General features: G+C 47.9%; 2 protein-coding genes across 2 annotated transcripts; one reads left to right on the top strand and one right to left on the bottom strand.

Moving 5' to 3' along the window:
* Window positions 1-1,177: 1,177 nt before the first annotated feature.
* Window positions 1,178-7,060, top strand: RAD23A (RAD23 nucleotide excision repair protein A). The gene is made up of 9 exons (XM_087816767.1): window positions 1,178-1,346; window positions 2,708-2,869; window positions 3,038-3,219; window positions 3,359-3,414; window positions 3,547-3,674; window positions 3,925-4,003; window positions 4,118-4,251; window positions 6,082-6,246; window positions 6,326-7,060. Exons 1-9 carry the CDS (start codon window positions 1,275-1,277, stop codon window positions 6,437-6,439), a joined length of 1,092 nt encoding a protein of 363 aa, XP_087672893.1. The 5' UTR covers window positions 1,178-1,274; the 3' UTR covers window positions 6,440-7,060.
* Window positions 7,061-7,329: 269 nt separating this feature from the next.
* Window positions 7,330-9,516, bottom strand: GADD45GIP1 (GADD45G interacting protein 1). The gene is made up of 2 exons (XM_016218652.2): window positions 9,167-9,516; window positions 7,330-7,888 (listed from the first exon to the last, which is right to left on the bottom strand). The coding sequence occupies exons 1-2, from the start codon at window positions 9,514-9,516 to the stop codon at window positions 7,570-7,572; spliced, it is 669 nt and encodes a 222-aa protein (XP_016074138.1). The 3' UTR covers window positions 7,330-7,569.
* Between the last annotated feature and the right edge of the window lie 4,814 nt (window positions 9,517-14,330).

Below are 14,330 nucleotides of genomic sequence, written 5' to 3'. Positions count from 1 at the left end.
GGTGAGTGCTTGGATGGGAATGGTGAGAAGAGCAGGTTTGGAGGGAGGTAACAGTCCAGGATGGGGGCATCTTCAATACCTGGGAGATAAGCCCAGCCTCACTTCCATCTAGTTCCCCAAAGCACCCAACCCCTCAAGTCTTTGTTTTTTGGATGGTCCTCCTTCAAGTTTCCCTCCTGTGTCCTGTGGCTGAGCCCCAGTCCTTTGGGAAGCTACAGGATTGGTATATCCAGGACAAGTTTATGGACTTATGTAGTAGGATGGCCTTGAAAGTTAACGTCTTCATTAAATACTTTTGGGGCCAGGCTGGGGATAGCGGGGTGAGCAAAGTGGTTGGGAAAGGAGCAGCAGAGAGGTGGGAGACCCAAAAATTTGAGTTGTAGGATCATTACAAAAAGTCCCTCTCCCTCAGGAATGAAGTCACAAAATCGCTCCATGTCTCAGCTTCCACAGCCAAATGCAATTTTTTTTGGAATTTTCATTTGTTTAACCGTTGATCTTTCAAGTATTTCCGGTCCTAAGTTCTAGTTTCAGGGCCTGATAGGGTTGCGGTCAGGGTGGCTAGACCAGAATAAAACTCAATTGGACCATGCAAAAAAGATGAAGACTAGCCTTGGCTGGTTTGGCTCTGGTTGGAGCGTTGGCATGCGGACTTAAGGGTCCCAGGTTAGATTCCCCGCCTGTACCTCAGTTGCAGGCTGGATCCCTGGGCCTGGTTGGGGCATGCGGGAGGCAACCAACCCATGTGTCTTTCACGTAGCTGTTTTCTCTCCCACTCAGAAGCAATGGAAAAAATATCCTGGGGTGAGTATTGAAAAAAAAAAAAAAAAAGACTATGGAGAAATACAAGTATCTATAACAAGTAGTAAAAATTTTTTGTTCAATCAAGGGTCAAAGTAGGGACATCGGAGCCATTTTGTGGCCCCATGACGTCACTGCTAACGGGCGTGGCGTCACTGGAAGAAGCCACGTGACAGGCCTGTTCTCAGAGCCAGAAAAACTCCTTTCCTGCAGAGCAGAATTTAGCGTGCGCATGCCTGACCCGAGGTGGCCTCCTACGCATGCCCGCGAGTGTTAGGACCGCAGGGGGCGGTGTGTGAGGGAGACGCGGAGAGCGCGCGCGGGCGCGCATATCACGTGTTTTGATAGTCGGCGCGCGCAGCGCCTGCCCCGGAAGCGGTCGGCTAGCGGCGCGGCTGGGCGCTAAGATGGCGGCGGCGTGAGTTGCATGTTGTGTGAGGGTCCCGGGGCCGCCGCGTCGCTCGGGCCCCGCCATGGCCGTCACCATCACGCTCAAGACGCTGCAGCAGCAGACCTTTAAGATCCGCATGGAGCCTGACGAGACGGTGCGAGCCAGGCTGGAGCCCGGGATGAGAGTGACGGGTTCGGGGGGGTGGAGGGGCGGGGGGGGGGCGAGGAGGATGGCGCGGTCCCGGGCCCGGCTCACCTCTCCCAACCTGCCTTTCCCCACCACCCTGTCCCCCACCCCCATTAGTTTGCGGCCTAGCCCCAGGTGGCTGGAGCGGCTCTCACGGTCCCGTCTCCAGACGAGGCCCCACCCCCGGGGCGCCTGCCAGGCCCTGGGTCTAATGTCAGTGCTCTCGCGCGGCGCGGGAGACAGGCTTGGATGCCCGGCTGGGCTGCGCTCCCCGGGACAGGGGCTCTGAGTTCTCAGCTTTGCAGGCGTCTCCTTGGGGCCTTGATGGCCGAATCTAGGAATAGCCGCCAGGAGTTGCCCACTGATGACGGCAACGACGATAATAATGATAATAAATGTTCTGAGTTTCAGTGGTCCTTGTTTGTTGGCCGTTTGTTCTTTGCTAGTTGCTGAGTTTTCACTGTTACTGTCTTACTAAAAAATCTGCAAACAGGCTTGTCATTCGGGGACTCTGACTCACTTTACAGATGTGGAAACCTAGGGTTAAGGAACTTGGCCACAGTTAACATACACCGAGTAATGGCAGACCTAGGATTCAAATTCGGTTCTGCCTTATGTCAGAGCCCATGGTCTAAGCATTATTCTGCTTTTTTAGCTGAAAGGAAATTTTAGGATCTAACAAACATATTGAGTGTTTAACTGTGTGTTTGGCACTTTTTGTACAACTGCCTCATGAAGGAGATACTGACATCTACTTTCAGTAGAAAAGGAAACACGCAGATTTCTTTTGACCTGCCCAACTGTTGACTTTGGGGAAAGTTACTTAACCTCCCTGTGCCTCCATTTTCTTAAATATAAAATGAGGCTGTTATCCATTTCACCCAGTTACTGTGAGGCTCTAAAAATGTGGTACATATACATTTACGACAGCCCTATTAACTTAGGTGTTCTAAGTAAACACCACTGTCTGCAGTGTGGAGTGAGGAACCCTCCTATCTCCCCTAGGTTATGTTTTGTATTTCACCACAGTTTACACCATCTGAAATACATATTTGTTTTTTTTCTTCCCCACATGAGTGTCATCTCCATGAGAGCAAGGACTTGTGTTTTGTTCCCTGCTGTGTCTTAAGTGCCTGAAACAGTGTCTGGCACATTATAAGTGTTCAGTAAATACTCTGTTGAATGTTGGGATGATCAAATGAACTCAAATCTAGCATGCTTGACTATGAAGCTTAGTTTCTCTGTCATCAGGACTTCCAGCCTCTTCCCCCCAAGCTAGAAGGGAAGAGAGAATCTTGAGGTTTGCAATAACTGTATTCTTTCCTATAGGTGAAGGTGCTAAAGGAGAAGATAGAAGCTGAAAAGGGTCGTGATGCCTTCCCTGTGGCTGGACAGAAACTCATTTATGCTGGCAAGATCCTGAGTGATGACGTCCCCATCAGGGACTATCGAATAGATGAGAAGAACTTTGTTGTTGTCATGGTGACCAAGGTGGGTGAAGTATGCCGGTTGTGAGGATTACATGAATTAGCTGGGAAGCTGGCAAGAGCCTGTGTGTCTATGAGAGATTAGCTGTGAATAGGGCGGCGCCAGGATGTGACTGGATGTTGGGGCTTGATAGGGATACTGATGCCTGCTCCCTTTTTCTGGGTGTGACAGGCCAAAAACAGCTCAGGCACCTCAGTACCCCCAGAAGCCTCATCTACTGCTGCCCCTGAATCCTCCACATCCTTCCTGCCGGCCCCTGCCTCAGGCATGTCCCATCCGCCACCTACCGTCAGAGAAGACAGGAGTCCATCGGAGGAATCAGTCCCCACGACATCCCCGGAGTCTGTATCAGGGTAAGGCAGGGAGCGGCAGCCCCAGGTTGGGCCGTGTCCTCCCAGCACATTCCAGTGCCCACATATATGGTCTCACACACCCAGGGGGAGGGCAGGCCACCAGAAGCCAGGGTCCGATTTCTCTCTCTTGAATTTGCAGCTCTGTTCCTTCTTCAGGTAGCAGCGGGAGAGAGGAAGACGCAGCCTCCACACTAGGTGGGTGGGCGGACCCTGGGGCAGAAGTCACTGGGTGTCCCAGCTATCAGTTGGGCTTTGTGTGGTTCGGGAGGGTCTGGGAGATGCCCTTCCCTCTTCCTGGTGACCCAGATCTTGCTGCTCCCTCCACAGTGACTGGCTCTGAATATGAGACGATGCTGACGGAGATCATGTCCATGGGCTATGAGCGGGAACGGGTTGTGGCAGCCCTGAGAGCCAGCTACAACAACCCCCACCGAGCTGTGGAGTATCTACTCACGGTGAGGTGGGGGTGCTGCCTTTTGGGGAGGCTTCCACAGAGTACATGGGCTTCAGTACCCTGATGGGTGGTCAGGGAGGCAAAACTTGCCCCCAAAGCCTTTGGGCCATGGTTCCAGCCAGGAAAGGCTTTCTGCAGAAGGCTGGACATGAGCAGATGGGTGGGTCTCACCTGTCTCTTGCCAGGGCTGAGAGAGCAGGAGGGAGGCAGCGGGTGTTCTGTGCACTAGAACTAAATAGGACCCCTGACAGGGAATTCCTGGGAGTCCCGAGCCAGAACACGGTTCTGTCCAGGAGAGCCAGGTGTCTGAGCAGCCGGCCACAGAACCAGGTGAGTGAGTTGGGAGGTGTGCATGTGGGGTGTTTACTGTCATGGATCTGACTCCTCCTCAACCCCCATGCTTCTGGGAGCCCAGGGTCTGACTACATGCCTTCCTCCTGCCAGCGGGAGAAAACCCCCTGGAGTTCCTGCGGGACCAGCCCCAGTTCCAGAATATGCGGCAGGTGATTCAGCAGAATCCGGCCCTGCTACCTGCCCTGCTTCAGCAGCTGGGCCAGGAGAACCCACAGCTTCTGCAGGTGCGGCCCTGGGGGCTCAGAGGGAGCCAGTGTGGCCAACATCTCCCCTTCCCTATGGTAACTACAGCCCCAAAAAGGGAGCCTGGCCCAGCACCCTATGTAGGCTTTCTTCTATACTTGGAAAACTGGACTAACAACAGTCCCGTGGTGCTTCCTTTGACCTGATGATCTATACTGTTTTGTGTATCCTCCCAATCACCCTGTGAGGGCGTGGTACTGTCATCATTGCCCTCATGGAAGAAGATACCAGAGGCTTGGAGCAGCCCAGCAGCTGGTGGAGTGTATGTCTGCCTCTAGTTTCTGGGTCCTGTGCTCTGCCTTCTGGGTCTTGTGGCTCTGACCGTCTCTGCTCCACGTACAGCTGGTGCTTCATTCATGTCATGCCAATAGGGTTTCATTGCAGCACTCGGGACCACTATGCCCCAGTTGGCTCTGAGTCCTCCATGAAGGCCTGCCTCTCCCGATTCAGGACTGGCCGTCTGCTGCTTTTTCTTGCACTTCTGTCTTTTTTCCTTCTTTCTTTTTTTAATCCTCACCTGAGGATATTTTTTCCAGTGCTTTTCAGAGAGTGGAAGAGAGAGACACTTCAATTGGTTGCCTCCTACACATACCCCGACCGGGGTTGGGGATCGAGTCTACAACCAAGGTGCGTGCTCTTGACCTGAATTGAACCTGGGACCTTTCACTCTGAGGGCTGATGCTCTAACCACTGAGCAAAACCAGCTAGGGCTTCTTTTTTTGGTCTTTTATTCTTTACCATTTCTGTCTTCTATGCTGGCTCCTCCTGCTCACCTCCTCCAGATATTGAGAGCCTAGGCTGTACACCTGTTCTTTATCTGCACTCAATCCTCCCCATATATCATCCTGGGGCCTTCACTCTGTGGTGACCCCCAAATCTGTGTAACCAACCCAGACCTCTGGATGTCACACTTTTCCATGGCTGACTTGATGCCTCCATGAAAGTGCTTTCCAGATGTCTTAAGTTTTCAGAACAGGATCATCCTCCCATCCCTCTCTGTCCCCACAAGGACGAGCCTGGGGTTGCTTGAGCCCTAGTCCCTGGGGGCCTGCTGGGGTTGTCTGTCACCTGTTACGTCTGCTCTACTTCCAGAACATCTCAGTCCAGCCCCGCATTCTACTTCCGTGACTGATACCTCATCTCCCACCTGGTTGCCTGGCAGCAGGCCCCTGTTTCTGTGCAGCCCTCCCAGTCCATTCTCCATTTTTAATTAAAAAGCACTTTCTTCATGGATGTGAAAATTGTCAGATGTACATAAAAGTGGGAAGAGTTGTATCAGAGCCCCCAGATAGGCAGCATCCAGATGAATTAATGTTTTTACCAATTACCACTGTGGTATCCCATCACACTAGAAGACAGCAGTAGGTTCGGTTCCTGCTTTCCTCTCTCATCTCATTTCTGTTTCTTCCCTCTCCTCGTTTACTTGGTTTTTGGATCATGTTTCTGGGATTTGCCAAATGCATCTCACCCTCCAGCCTTTTCACTTGCTATTCTACCTGAAGGAAACTTCCTTTCCTACTGGCCTAAAATTAAAATGTCTTTCCTAGCCTAGTGTCTGCTCTACTGTGTGCTAGGCCCAGTACTTATATTGTAAATAATTGTTCATGTATTTGCTTGTTTATGGCCTGTCTTACCACCCTGGAAGATCAGCTCCACCAGGGCAGGGTCTGTTCACCAGTGTATTGCTATTTGGCCAGAATAGGGACCTTCAAGATACCTACTGCGTAAATGAATAACAAGGGCTGTGATAGGCACATGGGGAGGTGGACCAAAGGCCTTAGGGTCACCATTCCTTGCCCTCTTACCCACAGCAAATCAGCCGGCACCAGGAGCAGTTCATCCAGATGCTGAATGAGCCCCCTGGGGAGCTGGCGGACATCTCTGACATTGAGGGTGAGGTGGGTGCCATAGGGGAGGAGGCCCCACAGATGAACTACATCCAGGTGACGCCGCAGGAGAAGGAAGCTATAGAGAGGGTAAGAGGCCTGGCTGAGGGGCAACCCTACTGGTGGGCAGGCCCCCACCCCTTTCTCATACCTGCCCATCTTCCCACAGTTGAAGGCCTTGGGCTTCCCAGAGAGCCTGGTGATCCAGGCCTACTTCGCCTGTGAAAAAAATGAAAACTTGGCTGCCAACTTTCTCCTGAGTCAGAACTTTGATGACGAGTGATGCCAGGAGGCCAGGCCGCCTACTGCACCCACCCTACCCCCAAATCCACAAAAGTTTTATAAAAGAAAAATATATATATATTCATGTTTATTTAAGAAGTGGAAAAAAGTAAAAAAACCTTAAAAAAAACACCAACCAACCCAATATCCCACCCTCCTGAAGTGGTTCCCATTCCCTTCTTGGCCTGAGAAGACCTGGGCTAGACAGCTGTCCCCCATCCCCTGCCTTACCCCAGCCTGCTCCAAGGAGCTGGCAGGACTGGAGGCAACAGATGGGCCCCTCTTGGCCTCTGTCCCAGCTCCCTGCAGCCAGATGGAGAGGTGGCTGCTTGCTTCCTCATACCCTGAAGAACCCCTAAGACCGCTCTACCCTTCTAGGGTAAGGGGAAGCTAGAGCCCCAAACTTTGATCCTCTGTTGGGATGGCCCAAATCTTCCCATCTGGGTTGAGCACAATCTGGCCTTGGCCTCCATCCTGCATCCCTTCAGTGGGGAGGAGGCGGCCAGGCTTCTCCTCGCTGGGGAAGGGGTAACATCAGAGCCACTCTGGAGGTTAAGGCCACCCCAGAACAGAACAGTGTCTCTGATAAAGATTTTGAAGTGAATAAAGTTTTAAAAGCCCATGCTGTGGTCTGTGCCTGCTGGGGCTTCCCACTCCAGCTTGTCTGGCTTTGGGGGCTAGTTGGACACAGGCAGTGTAGAAATGCCAAGCAGCAGCAGAGAGGTCTGCCAGCCTGTGCAGATTGGGGCTCCCAGTGTATCCTCCTCCCTCAGAAGCTGTCTCATTCCCCTGTAATGGGCCTCAGCCCCATCTTGATCTTGGAAGAGCTTGCTTCTTCCTGCCCCCCACCATCATCACCAGTCTGTTTTGGCTACATTTCTTCCCTGGCAATTACTGGAGATTAATGTTGGTAAACAGAAGCCTTCTTCTCTGCCATCTGCTCCTACATTACTTCCCCATTGTATCCCCTGTTCTCTCCTCCTGAAACATGACCTAGAGTCCCCTAGTGAGCAGTGCCAGGGAAGGGTGGGGGATTCCTGGCCCCAGGTATTGGGGAGGGGTACAGTGAGAGAGGACACAGCTCTCCAGAGGTGGGACTGTTGGACAGCAGGTTTTATTGAGGAAAAAAGCTCAGGAGCTGGGTGCCATGGAGGCTGCTGGGTCCTGGGCTGCAGTGGCAGCCATTGTAGCAGCTCGAGCCTCCTTCTTCTGTCTTTGTTTTTCCTCCTTGAGGCGCTTGCGCTGCTGCTTCTCCAGGTCCTGCAGCAGCTCCTGGAAGCGGGCACTCCTTGGGTCCACGTGGTAGCCCAGGCGCTCCTGGGCCTCTGCCTGCAGCCGTGCCCGCCGCTCCTTGTCTGCCTTCTCCTTCTCCCTGCGCTCCTGCTGCTGCCGCCGCCAGTTCTCAATCATCTGTGGCATCTTGGCCATGCTCTCTGCAATGAGCTGCTCCCTGCAAGGGAAGGGGGGTGGACAGTGAGGAAAGTGACACCCAGCCAGAGCAGCACCCATCTACCCAAATCCCACCCTCAAGCCTTTGCTTACATCGTGCTTCCCAAGTCCTCCATGGAGATAAAAATCTGGGAAGATTTATCTTGGCCATTAACTGTTAGGAAAAGTCCTTAACTAGTGAAGAAACAGGCAGTAGAGATGAACTAATTTATGTGTGACCTAGAGCATGAGAGGGCCAAGCCCCAATAACCCCAGGAGCAGATCCCAAATTAACATTTCACTGAGCTCTACTGAGCCATCTGAGTGCCACACATCACGCTGGGCCATTCCCACAGACATCACTGTCTACAGTAAGCCAGGCCCAGTTCTAGGCACAGGAGTAAAGGCAAGAAATGGATTGGACCTTCCCATCCAATCTTGAGTTTGTAGGTGCCAGTAATAGCCCCATTTTAAGGATTACAAATGTGAAGCAGGAAGAACTAAAGCCTCATGACGGTTATCCAGCTGGGGTCCGGCAGAGACAGGAGACTAGGGTTCACATCCCATCTCCATTGTTCACTGCCTGGGTAACTACTGGTGACTCTACCTCCCCAGGCCTCAGTTTCCTCATTTCTAAAATGAGGGTGTTACCCCCTTCATCTTAGAGCTAATGTGAAGACAAGAACATTGAACACCAAGAACACACTTGGCCTGCTCCCCCAACTTGCCTGCTTTGGCTGGCTCCTCACTCCAGGAAGTGGCACTATCCTGATGCCCCTGGTCTTACCTTCATACTTTGGTTAAGTCTAATGCTTTAGACCTACTTCCAAGTCCGACCTGTGCTTTTGATTCCAGACCCCATCATTTTCCACTGATGGCCTGGCTGTTCCTGAAAACATTCCTACCTCAGGGCCCTTGCACTAGCTGTTTCCTCTATCCAGAACACTCTCCCTTGTGTGGTCATTCTGGTCTCGGCTTAAACATCAAATTTTAAGTCCCAAACCGAAGCCGCCCTCCGACTGCACTCTTCACCAAATTTTATCTTCCTAATGGTTCTCTGTTGCCACCAGAAATGTTTTGTTCCCTGCTGTGTGTGTCTTCCGCACCTGGGAGAAGGTCTTGCACACAGTAGGCGCTCAGTAAAGATTTGCTGATGCGTGACTAAATGAACACTCATAAGCCTCCTTTGCAGTTGGGTTAGCATGCACGTAAATCTACAGCAATGCATCCCCCGCAACAAGCGCCCGTTGGGGTACAATTCACGCATCCGGCAGCGGAGGGCGCGACCAATAGCACGCACCTGGCCTTACGCTTCTGCTCCTCGGCCAGCTGCTGCATCCGCACTGACTCCTGCATGGCCGCCAAGCTCGGGTACCATTCGCTCTCCTCAGCCTCCAGCTCGCGTAGCTGTTCCTGTGACGGCCACAGCGAACCGGCAGCCACCCCAGAGGCTGCGCCGTGCCGCGCGAACTGCTTGGCTGCGTAGCGCGGCCCCAGCTGCCAGCGCGGGGTCAGTGGGTCATCTGGGTCCGGCCACCAGGGCCCCGGCGAGCGGCGCGGGGGAGGCGGCGCCCGGTAGGTACGGAAGCCTGGGCCCAGTGTTGCCGCCAGCCCGAGCAGGCTGTGTACCTGCCGTACGGACGCCGCCATCTTGGCTGTGTGGGGTCCTTGCGGGCAGGCTGGGCTGGCCAAGGCGCTGCCTGCGCTCAAGGTCACAAGGGGGCGGAGCGGAATGAGGAGTGTCCCTGCGACCTCAGTTCAGGGCAGTGGGGAGAAGAGGGGACCAAAAAATTTTTACACATCTTCAAGTCTAATTTAAAATGTTATTTTAGCGATTATTTATTAAAATAGTATTTAAATTTTAATCTTACATATTTGAAATAGCATTTAATGTTTATATTAAATTTAAATATTTAACATTTATTTAAACAATAATTTGAATAACACGTTTAACTTTCAATTTTAAATCAGCCTACATAGTTTATATTTTAATTTAAATGTTTAAAAATTTGTTAAAATATTTAAATTTTATTTTAAACATTTAAATACTGTTCATAATATTAAATATTTATTTCGTGCTTTTTTTTGTTAATCCTCGCTGGAGTATATTTTTTCCATTGATTTTTAGAGACAGTGGAAGGGAGGGAGTGGAGAGAGAGAGAAACACTGATGTGAGAGAGGTTGCCTTCCCCTGTGGCTCCTGCAAACCCAGGTAACGTGCCCTTGATGGGGAATCAAACCCTGACCCCTTGGCTGACCCTCTAACCACTGAGCCAAACTGGCCACGGCAACTTTGTGTTTTTAATTTGATTTTTAATATTATAATTAATGCTTTTATTAATTTTTTTAGTAGAAAAAGTACTTTTTTTATAAAATAAGATTTGCTAGAACATACATTCCTGTTCACAATTGTAACAATTCTCAGACATATAAACATTCATCCAATTTTACTCTTTTGGAAATATTTTTATGAAGTGAATTGCAAATCAGCAATATGTTTTCTTTTTTAAATACCTTTTAAAAATATATATATATTGATTTGAGAGAGAGGAAGGAAAAAGAAGAGAGAGAGAGAAACATCAATGATGAGAGAGTCGTTGATCAGCTGTCTCCTGCATGCCCCGCATTGGGGACCGAGGCCGCAACCCAGGCATGTCCCCTGATGGGGAATCAAAACTGCAATCTCCTGGATCATAGGTCGATGCTCAATTGCTGAGCCACACTGGCCAGGCTGCAATATCTTTTCTTAGTTCCAAAAAGTGCTTCGTATATCTAGCCTGTGGTTCAGGTCCTAGACAAACTTCTATTTTAAATAATTATTTAAAACCTTACCTAGACGTTTATTTTAAATGTATACCTATTTAAAACATCTATTTAATGTATGTAATTATTATTATTTAATATATTTAATTTTTTTATATTTTAAAATGTTTAATTGATTGATTTTAGAGAGAGAAACATCAATTTGTTGTTCCACTTCCTTATGCACTCATAGGTTGATTCTTGTATATGCCCTGACTGTGGATGGAACCTGCAACCTTGGTGTATCAGCATGACACTCTAACCAACTGAGCCACCCAGCCAAGGCTATTTTATTTTATTTATTTATTTATTTTTTAAATATATCTTTATTGATTTCAGAGAGAGGAAAGGAGAGGGAGAGAGGGAGATAGAAACATCAATGATGAGAGAGTCATTGATCGGCTGCAGCCCACAACCCCGGCATGTGCCCTGACCGGGAATCGAACCCTGATCGCCTGGATCCTAGGTCGACGCTTAGCCGCTGAGCCACACCCGGCCGGGCCAGCCAAGGCTATTTTAGAATGTTTAAAATGTTTGGTCATGGCACAGAAATTAAACACTATTGTTTTTCAGTTGCCACCGCCATCCCCCCCACCCTGCCCCAAACACTTAAAAAAAAAAAAGCTTTATTGATTTCAGAGAGAGAGAGAGAGAGAGAGGGGGAAACATCAATGATGAGAGAGTCATCTATGGGCTGCCTCCTACATGCCCCCTACCAGCGATCGAGCCTGAAACCCTGGTATGTGGTCTGACCGGGAATCAAACCAGCAACAGTTTTGGTGCAATGGAGCCCACCACACTGGCCAGGGCCAAATACTATTTTAAAAAAGGATTTCAGCCTTTAAAAGGAAGGAAATTCTGACATACTACATTATGGATGAACCTAGAAGGCATTATGCTAAGTGAAATAAGCCAGTCACAAAAGCACATAGGTTGTATGATTCCATTTATAGGAGGCCCCTAGAGGAGTCAGATTCATGGTGGGTGCCAGCGGCTTGGGGAGAGGGATAGGGAGTTAGTGTTTAACGGGGATAGAGTTTCAGTTTGGGAAGTTGACAAAGTTTTGGAGATGGGTGGTGGTGATGATTGCACAACATTGTGAATGAATGTGCTTAATGCCACTGAACAGTATACTTAAAAATGGTTAAAATGGTAAATACCATGTATATTTTATTACCAAAAAGAAAGAAGAGGAAGAATTGCAGTTTGCTCAGTGAGCCAGGAAGCCTGAACAAGAATATTTGTAGGTTACAGCAGTACTGTATGTATCATATATATCAGTCCCAAGCTGGATTCGATCCTATGGATATTCAGTCATTTCACCTGCATTCATCCGCAGTAGAAGGGATACCTAAATGTTGATGTTTCACAGCAGACAGAATACTATACAGGAATGCAAGAGCAGAAATTACAACTCACAGTGATGTGGATGAGTTTCATAGACCTCATATGCAATGAAGGAGGCAGGCCCAAACAATTCCTTTTCATTCTAGAAGTCAGGATGGGACGCTTCTGGTTGGGATGAGGGGGCATCTAGGTGGTGGTAACATGGAGGGAGGTCGCTTTGAAACAGGTCATTGAGCTGGGCAACCTGTTCTGTTCGCTTTTCTCTATGTGGACTATTTTCCACATTATTTCTTGACCTGGGCTACAGTGATGCCTGAGTTATAATTATTCTTTAAGCTGTAAAAATTATATGTGTGAGTTGCCCACTTTCTTGTAGATTTATTATATTTCACAATTTAAAAATGAAAATACAAGCAACAGAAAGGATTACAGTGAACAGTCTTATTCCCACCTGTTCCCCATCCTCCCCTTCCAGTCTGAGCACCTCTCAACTTGTTTTAGTTTCTCGTGTATCCTGGAGAGTTGCTTTATACATTGTTATTTAAGTGTTAATAAATTATTTCACAAGAACAGAAGAGCACAGTCACTTATGTCATCACTCAGGTTTAACAAATACAGAGTGGTACAAAATACAAAAGTAGGCTTACAGTTCATATAGAGAATAATACAATAATTAATTAATAATACAAGAATAAACTTTCATGTACTCACAACTGTAAATCTTTTGTCCCACCCTGTATTAACATTTTGGCTCAATTCAGAACTTTTTTTTTTTTTTTTAAATATATCTTTATTGATTTCAGAGAAAGGAAAGGAGAGGGGGAGAGAGATAGAAACATCAATGATGAGAGAGTCATTGATCAAGCCCGCAATCCAGGCATGTGCCCTGACCGGTAATCGAACCCCGATCGCTTGGACCCTAGGTTGATGCTCAACCGCTGAGCCACGCCCGGCTGGGCTCAATTCAGAACTTTTGAAAAAAATTTCTTTTTATAAAACTTGACCCCTACTATGAAAGCCTCCAACGACTAATACTTCCATCTACAAATGCCACCCCTTTCCCTCCCTGCCCTTCTAAGGATTAACAATTAGTTTGAAGTTTATTCTTCCAGGACCTGCCTTTATGCATTCACTACTTATGTGGAGTCTATGGAAACAGTATACAAGATTTATATTTTTAAACAATGTACATAACTGGTATCCTAAAGGTATTAGTTTGCAACTTTTCTTCCTTAACCTTATACTTTCCAGATGTTTCCATGTGGGTCCTTGTAGATTTATTGTACATGTTGTGTAGCTATGTTTTTCACATTGTGAGTCATGGGGCCCATTTAGGAAATCAATCTGGTAGGTTACAACCAGGAGTTATTTATTTCTAGGTTTAAAATTAAGGGAAGAGCCCAGCCTGGCATGGCTCAGCAGTTGAGCATTGACCTAGGATCCAGGAGGTCACAGTTTGATTCCCAGTCAGGGCACATACCCGGTTTGTGCGCTCAATCCCCAGTCAGGGCCGTGCAGGAGGCAGCTGATCAATGACTCTCTCATCATTGATGTTTCAGCTCTCTCACTCTCCCTCTCTCTAAAGTCAATAAAGATATATTTTTTTAAAAAAAATTAAGGGAAGAATGATTCACAAAAATTTTATTAATTTAAAAATTATTTTTTAAAAATTGTGACAAAATACACGTAAAACATACCATTGTAACCATTTTTAAGCATACTATTCAGTGGCATTACACATTCACATCATTGTATAATCGCCACCACCACCCATCTTCAGGACTTTGTCATCTTACAAACAGAAACTCTGTCCCCATTAAACTAATTTCCCATTCTCCCTTCCCCCAGTCCACCATTCTACTTCCTGTCTCCATGAATTTGACTCTTCTAGAGACCTTGTATAAGTGGAATCATACAGTATTTGTTTGTCTGTGACTGGCTTATTTCACTTAGCACAATGTCCTCAAGTTTGTCCACATTATAGCACATTTCAGAATGTCCTGTTTTAAGAGTGAATAATATTACATCATATGTGTTTATCCACTTATTCATTGATGGACATTTGAGCTGCTTTCACCTTCTTTTGGTGGTTATGAATAATGCTGCTATGAATGTAGATGTACAGTGGTTATTTAATGGGAAAAAGTAGAATAAAAATATAAGATTGTATCACATGTAGTAAGGGTAAGTATTGTTTGGTAAAACTTTTATTTCCATCATATATACATGTAGGCATATACTAGTGTTCCAGTTGCAATTATAGCTAACCTTCCCTAAACAACCATTTTTACGCTCATGAATTGCGTGGATCAGGA

This window comes from Miniopterus natalensis, chromosome 4 (genome assembly GCF_054644295.1).
Source record: "Miniopterus natalensis isolate mMinNat1 chromosome 4, mMinNat1.hap1, whole genome shotgun sequence".
Taxonomy (NCBI): domain Eukaryota; kingdom Metazoa; phylum Chordata; class Mammalia; order Chiroptera; family Miniopteridae; genus Miniopterus; species Miniopterus natalensis.
This window is presented reverse-complemented; position numbering and strand designations above follow the sequence as displayed.

Bases quoted from the DNA above. Each gene is read 5' to 3' on its own strand.
- RAD23A (XM_087816767.1), top strand. From the start codon at position 1,275: ATGGCCGTCACCATCACGCTCAAGACGCTGCAGCAGCAGACCTTTAAG. The intron at 3,220-3,358 runs GTAAGGCAGGGA...TTGAATTTGCAG, and splicing joins TCCCCGGAGTCTGTATCAGG to CTCTGTTCCTTCTTCAGGTA. The intron at 3,415-3,546 runs GTGGGTGGGCGG...CTCCCTCCACAG, and splicing joins AGACGCAGCCTCCACACTAG to TGACTGGCTCTGAATATGAG.
- GADD45GIP1 (XM_016218652.2), bottom strand. From the start codon at position 9,516: ATGGCGGCGTCCGTACGGCAGGTACACAGCCTGCTCGGGCTGGCGGCA. The intron at 7,889-9,166 runs GTGCGTGCTATT...CTTCCCTTGCAG, and splicing joins GAGCAGAAGCGTAAGGCCAG to GGAGCAGCTCATTGCAGAGA.